A 14,629-nucleotide genomic window follows, 5' to 3' on the forward strand; every position below is an offset into this window, starting at 1 on the left:
CATACAACCTATGAGTGAGGCATAAAGGCAGGAGAAGTTTTAGAGAGCTTAATTGTGATTAACTGATTTGTTTAGAGAGATTAATTATGAGTAGTGGAGCCCTAACCACTGAACTAGCATTTACAAAGGCTAAGGTCTTAACCTGGGGGAGGGGAACAAGACCTGGAAAGACTAAGGAGATGAAAATGGGGTACACGGAAGGCAATCAAGAAAGACTGTGAAATTTGTTGTTCAAGCTTTTGTAGATGGTGAAGATTGGATCTAGAAAAAAGCAAAGCCTATCAACGGGTCAGATGTGAGGGGAGACACATGTGAACCAGGAAAGGCCTGGCATGACTTATCCTTTGTGTTGTTAATATGTCAGGGTGTGGTGGCACACACCTTTAAACCCAGTACTCAGAAGGCAGAGGAAAGAAGATCTCTGTGAGTTTGAGGCCAGCCTGGTCTATAGTGAGCTGCAGGTCAGTTGGAGCTACAGAGTGAGACCCTGTCTCAAATAGAAATAACAACAAAAATGCTACCAATAACCTCTTTCAGTTTCTTTCCCGAAAGTTAATATATATTTACTTATTTATTCTCTCTCTCTCTCTCTCTCTCTCTCTCTCTTCTCTCTCTCTCTCTCTCTCTCTCTTCTCTCTCTCTCTCTCTCTCTGTGTGTGTGTGTGTGTGTGTGTGTGTGTGTGTGTGTGTGTGTGTCTGTATATGTGTACGTAGGTTAGAGGGCAACTTTTGGGAGTTGATTCCACCTTATGGGTCCCAGGGATCAAACTCATCGGTCAGACTTAGTGGCAAATTACTTTGCCCACAGAGCCATCTCACCAGCCCCTTTTTCAAATATGGGCAGCTCTAAAGCAAAGCACGCAGATTTCTACAAATTTTGTCTCCATGAGGAGGGTAAAGTCCTTAGCATCCCCACTGGAAATGTCCTCTGTGGTTATGACATGTACTCTGAGTTTCCTCAGTGACGTGTAGAAAGCACATGTCCTCTCCCTACTTCCTGGCTAGGGAGAGTCAGTGTACCCATTGCAATTCTCCCTCTGCCCTGAATTACACACATCACCTCTCCAGAGTTATCAGCTCCAAGAGATGCGAAATTGTTTAGTTCATGACTTGGATCTGCACTCCATGGGAACATTATTTTCTTTCTTTGAGTAATGGCGGCAGGGACCCCTCCCCCAGGAAAGCCAATACATCACTCTGTCATAATGCCAGTATTCTGCGCATATTTTATTCACATTTGGATTTATGGATGGAAAGATTTTTTGTTCCCATGCTATAAAGTGTTGTTTAAAAAACAAGTACTACCAATTAATAACTAATAGCTACAGTTTGTAAACAGAAGTATGAAGTAAAAATAACAGATACAATTCCTTTGGTATGCCCAAGACTTTGACATTTTTTTTATTCTGTCATGAAACTGGGAGGGCTGCCATTTTCCTCTCTTTGTGGCATCTGCCCTTGCCATACAACTGTTTTCCTCACTTCTTTGCTCTTGCTCTTGCTTCACCGGTTCATTTATGCAGCACACCAAAACCACGAAGCATTTCCAACTCCAACCTGTTGACTAACTTCTGTTCATTGATACTTTATAACAAAAGGAAGCAAAATTGAAACTCATGTAAGCATGTGTTCAAGGCCTGGAATAGTGACTGTCAGACTGTCATGAAAAGCTTTGCACTGGCTGCCCATCGAGATCATATACAATAACTGTCAATAACTATACAATAACACTCAGATAGCAGCATGTCAATCACTGAACGGGTCATTCAAAGACTAGACAAACAGAATTCCGGGATGCTATTTCCATTAGAGGTTTCTAGCTCGAACGGTTCCAGCTGACGATACTCAAATGTCACTCGGTTAATGTGTTTTCCACTGGAGACCATGCGCACCACAGCGTTGTCACAGCTGATTTTCATCTGGGCTATAATTGATGGGGAAAAAATAATAAATGTTTTCCAACAGGTTATAGAACAGAGGGTAAAAACAGTGCTCTCCACTAAATAAATTAAACAGTGAAGGTGGGATAGGGACATGAATGGCATCTTGCTCTCACATAGTCAAATCCTTTCAGTCAAAACATCTTTTTGTTTTTTGTTTAGATTTTATTTATTTATTATGAATACAACTTTCTGCTTCCATGTATATCTGCACACCAGAAGAGGGCACCAGATCTCATAACGGATGGTTGTGAGCCACCATGTGGTTGCTGGGAATTGAACTCAGGACCTCTGGAAGAACAGTCAGTGCTCTTAACCTCTGAGCCATCTCTCCAGCCCCCCATCTTTTTGTTTTTTAACTATATAATTAGATGTAGAATCAGGAACTAGATCCAGTCTTTTTCTGCACGTACAGGACACCATAAGACAAGGAAAGCTGGCTAGAAAGAGGTAAAATTTCTCTTTGACCTTTGTCTTATCTTCCTGCCTGCAATGCTTAGGTGGCAAAGGGAACAATGGTGACCAATGAACTCTGCTCCATTGCTGGCCTTTCTAGGCAGGGACAGTTCAGGGTGGGAACAGAATCTGGGTTTGAAGTGGCAATTAGTACAGAGAGGCAGGACTGTACTGTTTGGTGTTTGTGTGGATCAGAAAATCCCATTTATTACACCCTACGTCTAGATAATGGCTACATTTTACATGCAAATGAAAACTCATTTGCACAGAGTAGGCACACACACTGAGTAGGCCAGCTTTTGTTCTATTGCAGTGGTTCTCAACCTTCCTAATGCCAGCATACTTTAATACAGTTCTTCATGTTGTAGCAACCCTGGATCATAAAATTATTTTCATTGACAACTGTAATTTTGCTACTGTTATAAATCATAAAGTAAATATCTAATATGCAGGATATCTAATATGCATTTGACCCCAAAGGTCAAGACCCTCTGGTTGAGAACCAATTTTTCTATTGTTTACCAACACCTTTCAAACTGTCCTGGTATGGAATAGTTTTGAACATTCTCACTTGACTTACAGCCAATAGTTTCATTGTCTGAACGCACACCTGACACCTGTTTGTCGCTTCTGACAGGTGTGCCCAGGCAACTCACACTGAAAGTCAGGTTATTTTCATTAAAAATTGCTCTCCATTCATTTCTAAAGGCACAGTTTGATTCCTGACGCGTTTTATCTGCACTATAATAATTCTTCCTGCTATTTTAATTTTTCCAGTCTCTCCCTTCATACTTCGTATCTGCAGGTTATTTCTCAATTCTGAGGCATGCTACCACTATCACTGTGCCACAGGTGCCTCCCGGACACATCCCTAGGTGCAAATGAAGCAACACAGCATGATAGTGTCAGTAGGGTGAAAGTCTATTTGAAAGCATGATAAGTTTCAACCCTGAGTTTTTTAAAATACCAATTTGAGAGAACCTAGATTAACTGCTGCCTGGAGGCTGTGTTTATCTCTCTTTAGATAATCTGGAAGGTTGTTTTTCTTTCTGGTGTCACTCTGAGCTTGAATCGACACAGTATATCCTGCTTCCTTTAGTCAATGTGCATACTATTTGTTTTTGACATAATTTCTTACAAAATTCAATTTAAAGGACAGGGTCTCTAATGGTTCTATGATTTGGGACTAAACTTAGAGTACATGGAAATAGGGAGGATACAAGAGGGGAGAAAAAAGCTGTCTGCTTTACAACTTCATCACCCGGTTAGAGGAGGGTCTGTGGGGGTGTGAGAGGAGGGGGCTCTGAGGGGAATGGTCTGTGCCATTTGGCACTGTTTTTTTTGGGGGGGGTTTTCAAGACAGGGTTTCTCTGTGTAGCTTTGGAGCCTATCCTGGAGACCAGTCTGGCCTTGAACTCACAGAGATCCGCCTGTCTCTGCCTCCCCAGTGCTGGTGGCATGCGCCACCAACGCCCAGCATGCACTGGTGTTCTTTGTCTTAGGTTTTAATTTGTCTCTTTCCAGACTACCAACGATTCCTGTAATCGACAGGTGTGAGGGCGATCTTAATAGAATCTTTCTATGGAACCTGCCCCCACCACATATAACTATTAGTTTGGTCATGAGGTCAGTGGTTCAGACCCCATCCTCACACACCTTAGCAAGGCAGAGCTGGCACCATCTGGCAGCTGCATCCTAAAGTAGCTTTGTATTAATAGGGAGTACTTTGAGATTTCAGAATTTGCCTCTGGGTAGCAATGGTCTTTGAGGGGCTAGTATAGCTGCAGAAGTTGGGGGAAGTCAGGGGCTTAGGGGCGCTCTAGAAATCTCTGCTTTGATGTATATGTGCCATAAGTAATCCAGCCCTGTACAACATATGTGTATCCATGCATGGATATGTGTATATATACCGACACACATACACATACATGAGAATGTATCCTACACAGATGGCAGAGTTATTTAGTTATTATTTCATTATTATACTGTTACCAATCACAGATACTTTGACCATTTGAACTGTTAGTCTCCAGAGGATAAAAGCAGAGATCTTCCCTGAAGTAGAGAAACATTTTCTTTTTCATAGTTTTCCCTAAATACACATCCTTGATGCTCTATAGGCATCTTTGATGCGGGTACTTAGGTAATAAGTTCTGATACTATACATAGACTCTCAAGTAAAATTCTCACATTGGCTTGACACAAAAAAACAAAAATTTTGGTAGAATTTGTCTTCTTGTATATGGAAAATCGGGATGTTTTATTTAAGGGAATCACCCTGATGCTACGTAAATGACAGCTGAAGAATAGTCTCACCAGGGCCGTGAAAGGGGGAGCACAGGTCGGCTAATGGCATCATCTTGGAGGGGTCCAATCCAGTTCCTCCCAGCAGCTCCACGAAGTCGCTAGTCCCGCCACACCCAGCCGTGGGTTTCTAAGAGAATACAGCAGTGGACAGAGCAAGATGCAGGTAAACCTACTACAGAGGCCAAACTGAGGCAAGAGAGATCAGTGAGTGTGCTCTGTCAGCCTTCAGTCTCTGTGCCTTTGACTCAAACATCAGAGCCTCCAGAAATGGTTTAAGGTGAAAAACAAAAACAAAAACCAAACTCCTAAGAATCAGTTTTCTAAATCAGTATAGCCATTTTTAAATGTATGTGCCCTTTTTAGGGGCTAAGTTCAATGACTTGAGAAATGAAACTGGAATTTGTAAGCTCAGAATAAGATGTAGGAACACAACTTGAACATACTTGGACTCATGCCAGGTTACTGGGAATCTTAAAGCTCGAAGTCAGATTAAAGGAAGTCCAGCCACCTGCAGCTTATAATTATTTTATGATTTGTATATTTAAATTCTATGTTCTCCCTCAGCTTGCTTCCTTGCCTCTTGTTAATAAAGGAAAATTTCTGTTCTTGGAACATGTCTCTTCTACAAGTAAGGATTTAGATTACTCATGGGTGTATTTAAAAAAGAATAGAACTGTGATTTGGGGCTCAAGTTAGCCAAACTTACCACTTACTCTTTCCTTTCAAGGAAAACAAATCCTTTTTGTGGTACTCAGAAGAAAAATTCATTCTAAGCCTCGGAAGCCATCATTTCCTACTTCCCCGAATCCTCCCACTGTTCTCAGCCAAGTGATTTCTGTGCCTCACAAAACACACAGAAACTGTTCATTCTCAGTCCCAAATGTCACACTTGGCCGCTGCTTCACATGCCTGGGTTAGCCTTGAGTTTAGGTCAATCCTCCCAAATGCTGGGGTAAGGGGAATGGCCTCCCATACCTGCAAATGGTCTTAAACTATGGACTGTCTCCCACCATTCCTGTTGCCTGCCACCCTGTTATTCATCCCTGTGTACTCATTAAGAGACATAGTGGTATGTGGCAGGTGGCCAGAAGTTAACCAGATAAACCCTGAAACATGAGAACCAAAATCTAACAGAACTAAATGCAGGTGCATACATATGGGACATTTAGAAGGACTTTAATGTGGGATGAGAACTGAAATTAAAACATTATATAGTGGTCACTATTTTGCTAAGGAAAGGAGACAACAGGAGCTGCTTATGTTTAAGGGACCTACTATGTGCATAGCTGTATGCTTAGGTAGTTCAAACACAATTTCATTGCATGATGAAATAAAGATTTAATTAGGCCCACTGTGCACTAGTTTGTGAACTGAGAGTCATATAAGCTATTTAGGAATGAAAGAACATAATTGCCTTTCCCATGAGTAGATTGGCGGAAGTTTCCACTTGGTGAGCGATGACATCTCTCTCCTCTAGGTAATCCTCTCAGGCTTTCTCATAAACAGTGGCAGAAAGTGAGCTGCACAGGGACCTGTCTGGGGTTCTGGGCCTCTCTGTAGCTCCTACATGTCTTTGTTGAAGTTTGAAGCTCCTATCATCTCTTGCTAGACTTAGAACCTGTACCAAAGGCGTACCCTAACTTGTTGACCTAGAAGTAAAGTCCCCACTGCTCATTGTGAACACTTGAAGTCTTTCCACCCAGTTTATAAGAGTCATCTCACAGAGGCCATGAAAAAGGCAGCATATCCCCCAGCCCATTCACCAGGTGGGAGCCAGAGTGACCTTCAGACAGCACACACCAGCTCATTCCCACCAGAACCCACAGCTTCCCCACTGCACCTGCAGCTCACACCTTCTATGGATGGACAGCACTCACTGCAGTTCCCATCTCCATCTCTACTTTGCTCCTTCTTGTTTCTAGGATCCAGCAAGCCTGTTTCTGCCTGACAGCACTGTTCCCTCTGCTCTTCCTTCTGCCCACAGCTGGTGCTCATTCTGGCCTATTGTTCGGGTCAAATCTTGAGCATCTCCTTCTCAGAAGTTTCCTTTCCTGACCACATTGTCTCAGGCAGTGCTCTCTGTCTCTCCACTTTCCTGTTCCTGCCTATCAAACACTCCGCTGCGTTTTCTGTACAGACTTAGTGTGATTTGAAATTGGTGATAATTTTGCCTGTCATCTTACTAGAAAATAGACTCCCCGTGAGCAGGACCTGCCTTGTCCATTGCTTATTTTTAGAATCTAGAATATTCCCCTTGTACAAAGGAATTTTATATTATTACTAATATTTACTATTATTAGTATTATTAGTATTGCGGTATTGACGGTAGTAGTATTAAAGGAAGGATCATGCTATGTAGTCCAGGTTAGCCTGGCACAAGAGGCTCTTCTACCTTAATCTCCCAGTGCTGAGATTACAAGTGTAAGCCACCATACCTAGCTCTCAATACCCAGGCCAATACTCAATACAAAAAGTAGATTTTAAAGGAACTGATGCCTGGAACAAAGTAGTCTCTAAAATGCTAAAGTGACTACCAAAAATTATTCTTAGAGCTTCATTACGTAAATCACAGACCTTCAGATCTGTTACCACACCTTCCCCCTTCTAGACTGTACACGAAGAATGGCATGCCATAGGAACACTATCAGGTTGGACCCAAATCACTAAGACATCCTTATCAAAGGACCATTCCTCCATCAAGGTTCAATAACAACAACAAAGAAGAGGCAAAGCCACATGAATCTGGGGCCTGGAGGAAGTTGGATAGAAATTATTTTTCTCAGCCCTGTTCCTTATTTAGTTTTCACAAAGATCTGTATGTTTGAGAACGCTGGCTGCCTCTAATACCACCAAATGTTATTTTAGCTTAGGCCTCTGAACAAGGAAAAGGAAATGAGTGTGACTCACAGAGAAGTCACTATCTGTGCAAACAGATACAGTCAAGCCAGCCTTCATTTTAAGGCACATACAGAAATTGATATGAAAGCAAGTTGATAGGAATCTCACAGCTAATTTTTCTTTTTAGGCAAAAATGTCATATAACATGCTCTTCAAACTTTACTGCTTATATCAAAATCCAATTTCATATTTTATGCCACCGTTAGCATTCTTTCATAGAGCAGTGCTGTCAATGGGAGAGAGACTTGCTTCGTATCAAAAGAAAATTCCAATAATCAGGAAAGCAGCTGTGTTGATGACTCACCGGAGGCTCGGCTAGGAGAGGATTTTTGCAAAAGAGGAAAGTACAAGAGCGTCCAATTGTAATTACATACTGTAGCTTTACCAATGAAAGCATTTCCTATGTCACAAGAGGAGTACTGGAGTAGTCAGGACAGGCACCTGAGTGTTTGCCTCCAGTGTGACTGAAATAGACTTTGACGAAGCCAGTGCAGCATATGGGAAACTTAAAGGCAGCAGCCACACGGTTCCACCTTCCTGACACAAGGTGTGTTTTGGGTCTGATAAAACCAGTGGCCTTACCAAATGGCCAAGGAGCAAGCAAGCCACTGACCTTTAACTGGAGATCATGCCAGTGTCCCAGGGTGAGATCAGAGATTCTGATTGCCACAGGGTAGATGATAGAGAAGCTGCAGTTTTGGTGCTGATGTGGGACCACCAGAGTAAACCTTCCACTCGGGGTCTGGGAGATGACATTGCAAGCTTTAGGGAGAAAACGTTACAATTATATTATTTGGAGTGCTGGTTTTTAAAATAGAAATTCATGATATCTTCACTCTAGAATTCAGTTCATGGTCTAGTAGATATGTCCAACCTGGGGCCCACTGACCACATGTGCCCAGGATAGTTGTGAATGGGGCCAACCCTATTTATAGACTATACTCTTACATCCCAGCATCCAAAGGGTGGGCCTCAAGGCTCAAAGATGAAGCCAGAACCTAATGCTGTGGAAAATCCTCACCCCTAGGATTTGGAGCCATGGTGTTATTTTAAAAAATAATAATAAAGCCATAAGTAACTTTATTCTAAAGACTTCATGATAATGACAAAGGAAGGCAAGACTAAAATAAACAACAGTTTTATACCTAGTAGTTATTTGCTGGGTATTGAGCAATGTACTGTTGACTAAATGATCAACTTTTAAATCTTGGTAGTCTTAAGGTTTTCTGAAGTTTTTCTGTCTTTTTTTTTTTATTTCAAACTTACAACCGAGATATTCTTCTATCTATGAAACAGACATAGGGTTTGCCTTTGGGATAACCTACCTCCTTATATTTTTTATTACACTTAATTTAAGAAAGAAGTGAAATTCCTTGATAGTTCTAAAAGGCATCTTCTGATTTCTTACCAAGTAGATTCCAGGAGAAATGTGTCCTCTCCAATCATTCTACTCAGATAGCCTCAGATTTTCCTCTCTCTCTCTCTCTCTTCCTTTCTCTCTCTGTCTCTCTCTGTCTCTCTCTGTCTCTCTCTGTCTCTCTCTCTCTCTCTCTCTCTCTCTCTCTCTCTCTCTCATTCTCCCTTCCTGATGCCAGAGTTTAAACCCAAGTTTTGTGTACCCTCGGACAAGTGGTGTACTTCTTAACTATGTCCCATCTCCCAGGGTTTTCTCTTAATGAGAAAATAGGCTAGTGCATGGACTCATTTTGCTCAAAATCATACTCTTTCATCTTCAGCTCTATAGTTTTACAGAATAATCTCTGTGTTTCTCTATCAGAAATGAACTGAGTTAGGGCAGTGGCTTTGTGGTAGAAGATAACATAGAAGAAAGTGACACAGAGCCACTCTGGTCCACTCCCCCTCAGGTTATGACATTTGTCCACCTTGTCTCAGAAGCTCAACTCCCCAGCCTTTGTTTATAAAGCTCTGGCACCTAGTGATCCTTCAAGCTTATCCTGCACCTGGGGGATGGTTTGAGAGATTAAAGTTCCTTACAGCACCCATTGGAATGCCTGAGGAGGGCAGAACAAGACTTTGGAGGAAAAATAAAAGTGTATGTACCATATATGAGAGTATTGCCTAGCCCGGGAAATAAAATCAAAAACTGTGGTTTGATTTTTCATAACAAGGAATAAAGACCTCACACACTCCTTGGTTTAAGTATGTGAAGCAATATGACCTGACCTTTACAAAGCAGGTGTGGCCACCTCCCACCATGGGGGAGTCCTGTCTTTTCCTTGAGCTTACTTACGGAAGAGGTTGGGGTCTGTCTTGATGGTTAATGTGAAACCATTTCCTGGTTCATGGACCCGAAAGAAGACCATGGCCACATTCTGGGAAGATCTGATGCTCCTTCGGGTAAGACCACTCTCACAGAAATCTGTGTAACGCTTCACGAGGGGTAGAGGGTGATCTTGAGAACTTGGGAATTTCTCCCCCTTGAGGATCCAGCCATCAAATACCTTCAAATGATGATGATGATGGTGGTGGTGGTGGTGGTGATGGTGATGATGGTGATAATAAATAATATTAACAGTAATAATACAGACATAAACAGTCACTTTAGCCAGCCTGAAGTCAGAATTTTTTGAAAAGAGGGGGAAAGTTACCCAACAATGAGCTTTCAGTCATAAGCAAGGAACCTGCAGCCCCTACCCACAGCCTGATAGCTTTTCATTTATATGCATTTTGAATGTGCAGGTTGGTTGCAAGCAATATTATCAATTAATCATTTTTTTCTGTATAAGCCTTCAAGCTGCTAAGTTAGCACACCTTCTTATACTTTATCAGCTAGTTTGGTAAAAGGAAATTTAGACAACACTGATATTTTTGTCTTTTCCATATTCAAATGAACTATACAGCATCACTATTAGGATTTCACTGGACCTCAGCTTCTATATTGCCTCTAGTCAGTGAAATGTGAGCAACAACAACAGATCTCAAAGAATAAGTAACAACAACAAAAATTTTCTGGATATGATGGAGGATGTGTGTAACCCCAGTACTGCAGAGGCCGAGGGAGGAAGCATCATGAATTTGCAGCCAACCTAGGTTACATAGAGTGATTGTGTCAAAGTGATGCTGAGGGGTGGGGGAAGCTGCAGCTTCTTTACCACTCTTCACATTAAAAGAAAATTATCATCTCAAGTTGGTGTGTGTGTGTGTGTGTGTGTGTGTGTGTGTGTGTGTGTGTGTGTGTGTGTGCGCGTGCGTGCGTGTTTAATGTTGCAGTCAGGTGGTGCTAGCTAGTAAGCCATGTAAGACTTCCTCATCGCTTCCTAAGTTAGCTTTGGGACAAAGGGTCAAAGTCAATTGATTCCGCTCTCAAAATCATGGCAGGGCTCCATTTTAATGAGTCCATCATAGCAACATTACCAACAACCTGGGTACAAATTATTTCTAGCAAGCTTGACAGCTTCACAAATGGTTCTACTTTGGAAGTCCCAAGAGAGCTTGTTTTGTTGGGGCAATAGAACTCCATCCAGCCCTCCTCGGCTGCCCTGTGTAGTTGTGGAGACTGAAGTGAGGATGCTGCGGGGCTGGGTGATACTCCTCTCTTCTCACTTGTCTTAAACCAGAACGCCTCTCAGCGTTTGGGGGTGTCCTGCTGCCCCCAAACCGCATCAGCCAGGCTCCCAAGAGCCTTTGCGCTCCTGGAAGAGCGAGGTGGATTCAGATCTCAAATAGGAAGGGGAGAACTCGCCGGCTAAGAGGTTCTCACGGTAGACTCCAGAAGAGCTCCTGCTAATTATTTTCTCCATATTTTGTCTACCCCGAGGTTGCACCACAGCGTCTCATGCTGCTTGCTCAAGTGCTAGGAAGTTCTTAGGAGTTGGGGAGCACACAGAAGGGAAACTAAACCACCAGCATCCAGGGGCGCAGGACCTGCAGTGTATGGGACTAGACCTTCCCTAGGAACCCAGCCTCCTGGGGCTCCCCCAGTAAGCTTCCGAGACTCAGGAACAAATTGGTTCAGAGTTGCCCCGGGTGGCCAAGCTTAGGGGCATGCAGGCTGGGGCTGCGTGGAGCGGGAACCTCCTCACCTTCAGGAAGTCCCCACCCTGGCAGTCGATGGAGACCAGATCGTAGTGGATGGTGATGAACTCCTCGGGTTCCCCGATGAAGAAGACGGCGCAGTTCAGCTGCGGCCGGTCAGCGGTGAAGGTGAACTGACCAGGGAGGCTCAGCATGTCCAGGCATCCTGGAAGAGAGAATGGAGCCAGGGGTCCCCAGCTGTCAGGAAGCCGCTCTTAGCACGCCCCATTCTCGGGCTCCGAAACTCGCGGTGCCCCCATGCTGGAGCTCCCAGTTGAGATTGTACTGGGTTCCCTCCCTCTGGCTTGGAAGGAACCTCATGGATGCCACAACCGGGAGGTCCCAGCCAGCCCCTGGCCGGAGATCCTGCAAGCCTGTGTCCCAGGCGCAGAGTCCCAGCCTCCCGCCTCCCGGCGCCCACACAGTGGAGCAGGACAGCCCGACTCACGCAGAGCCCGGCGATATGGTTGCTCCCCGGCCAGGTCCCGCTTCAGGTTGGCGCTGAAGAGCAGGAAAGGGTCATAGTCCGCGGCTTCTTGCACCTGGCAAGGAAAGCAGATCGGTCTCAAAAAGTTCCGGGGGAGGGAAAGAAAGTGGACCAGGAGCAGGGCACCCTCCTTGCAGCTCAGAGAAGCAAACTGAGAGGGAGTCCATGTCTCCCCGAGTCTAGAGACTACGAGTGAATCTTAGATTCTTCCCATCAGATCAGGGTACCCAGGCATCCTCAGCGGCCAGAGAAAGGAAGGCAGTTAGGATGCTCAGAGGCAAGGAGAAAGAAAGCAAGTCTAGGAGAACCAGAGCAAAGAGGATGGTTGCAACAGAGAGGAGAATATCAAACTCCTGTCCGCTGCCCTTGGCTGAATACCCACAGGAAAGGTGTTAAGGATCAAGGAAGAATGCCTCACCTCGAGGTAGCGGCTCTCTCCCCTTAGAGCTGTCAGGAGGATCAAGATGAAGTGACACTGGAGTTTGAAGTTCGGTGACATGCTGGCCTTGTCTCTGCAGCTGGTGCGCTCTGCTGCGGAGACCTTAGGCGTTTCTTCCCACACCTTCACCCACGCTGAGAGCTCGAGGCTGCTAGGGTCCTTTCCTGGGTCTCTTTTATAGAGCAGGAGAGAGGGGAGGCTCTCTGCCCCTTCACTGATCCGAGCTTAGTTACCATGGGTTACCCTGCCTCGGTGACAAAATACGTGGCAATGACGAGGGTCCAGCTCTCAGCCACAAATATTGCAGCATGGCCCAGCATTATTCACCAAGAATGACTCCAATCATTAGAACCTAGTGACCTGAACGTATAGGAGAAAGAATGAGGCAGGGATGGACACTAAAGGAGGCATTTTACTTGGCCTGTCAAGCATTACATTATACTCATGTTATATATATTCAGTGAATTTTCAATTTTTTAAAAGAAAGTGACAAAATGACACATGTGCACAAATTACCCAGACACATATGACCTCATCACAGGGCCTAGTCACATAACTATGGATGGGTTTCTGCTGGGAATGACCATAGAATAGTATCAGTGCAACCACCATGCCTCTCCATAAGACACATGAGGTATTTTCAACTTCAGATCTTTGACAGAACCTGGTTTTAAAGAACATTGCAGAAATGAAATTCCAGGCCTCCTAAACTTTGCTTTATTCTGGTCCAGTTTCTTATCAGCATCCCCTTAATAAAAAGCAGGGGTTTATAGACCTCTGGATGCTGACTGGGCTGTTCCCTGACTTGGATGCTTAACTGTGTGCACACTCCTAGACAGTTACCCGTAGCCAGGTCTGTAGCCTCACTGGAATCACTGAGATCATATCACCCCACTCAGTGCTTGCAAACACCTGGGTCACTTTGATTCACTGGGGAAAGTGCTAAAGCTCCCCAAAATGACAAACAGACCCAGTCAAATGGGTGGGAACCCAGACAGGAGTTACGTATAAGCTTACTTTGGGAGAAGAGCATGGCTTCTGCTTTCTGTCCAAAGCTGTGGACAATGTGGAGATACTCCCCTCTGGGCTTCCCTACTCCCTTGCAATAGGTGATAAGTACTGCAAGAAAAAAATGAACTAAGGCTTTAATGGAAAAAAATTAGTTGTATTTGTGGTTTGAAAGTACTGAAAAGTAATGGCAATCGAATGACATCAGAATTGCACGTTTTCATATTTGGGACAATGTTGAACCCTGCAGGGGTTGTGCCTTAGAATTTTCATCTGGAGGTCTTCCTATCCTGGTATAATGCTATGAACAGTCCTTAGAATAGAATGTAGAGCAGAGAAAACACCCAAAGGTCATGTGCACTGCCACCATGCCCTTCTCTCTATCCTCCGCGCTGTTTATATATCTGAATTTCAGAGAGGGATACAGAACCCTGATAGGAATGAGAGAAGAGAAAAGCTAATGGCACAACAATCACCTACCTGTCTTAAAGGCATCAGCTATCTGCAGAACCATCTCCCATTTTGTTTGCACCAGAGAGATGCTCAGGCACATTCTCCTGGCACACCATGACCTACCCTACCTTCCCATCAATGTAGACTAATGCTGACCTGCCTAGGGGGTCACCCCAACACTTACATACAACCCAACATTGTCTTTTCCACTTTGGGAATTTGGCACCTGTATCACCTCAGCTCCAAGATACTTGTTAACATCATCAAAAAGATATCATTCCCAGACACACCCCTTCACATACAAATCCACCCTCCCAACCCTACCCCCACCTCCACCAGCACATAGACAATGATGTTCCCTGCATGCTTGAACACACAAAAATAAATAAATAGGTTTTTTAAAAGTTTTTAAAGAAACAAAGATGAAGCTAGTCATAGTGGCAGATGCCTGTAACCCCAGCACTAAGAAGGCAAAGGCAGGATTGTGAGCTCCAGGCAGCTTGGTTGTGAAGGGGTTAAACTCTCCCAGTCTCACAACTGAATTTAGGTTTCAGTTCTCTGAGAAGGGCAGGTGTCTCTCCCAACAAAGGGACAGTTTTTTCCCAC

The 14,629-nt window shown here is 44.0% G+C and overlaps 1 protein-coding gene across 1 annotated transcript; it reads right to left on the reverse strand.

Moving 5' to 3' along the window:
- Positions 1 to 1,498: 1,498 nt before the first annotated feature.
- Crhbp (corticotropin releasing hormone binding protein) lies at positions 1,499 to 14,307 on the reverse strand. The gene is made up of 7 exons (XM_027401704.2): positions 12,542 to 14,307; positions 12,085 to 12,178; positions 11,645 to 11,802; positions 9,853 to 10,063; positions 8,215 to 8,363; positions 4,713 to 4,830; positions 1,499 to 1,924 (listed from the first exon to the last, which is right to left on the reverse strand). Exons 1-7 carry the CDS (start codon positions 12,620 to 12,622, stop codon positions 1,767 to 1,769), a joined length of 969 nt encoding a protein of 322 aa, XP_027257505.1. The 5' UTR covers positions 12,623 to 14,307; the 3' UTR covers positions 1,499 to 1,766.
- Between the last annotated feature and the right edge of the window lie 322 nt (positions 14,308 to 14,629).

The sequence above is a fragment of the Cricetulus griseus genome, chromosome 2, assembly GCF_003668045.3.
Source record: "Cricetulus griseus strain 17A/GY chromosome 2, alternate assembly CriGri-PICRH-1.0, whole genome shotgun sequence".
Lineage (NCBI taxonomy): Eukaryota > Metazoa > Chordata > Mammalia > Rodentia > Cricetidae > Cricetulus > Cricetulus griseus.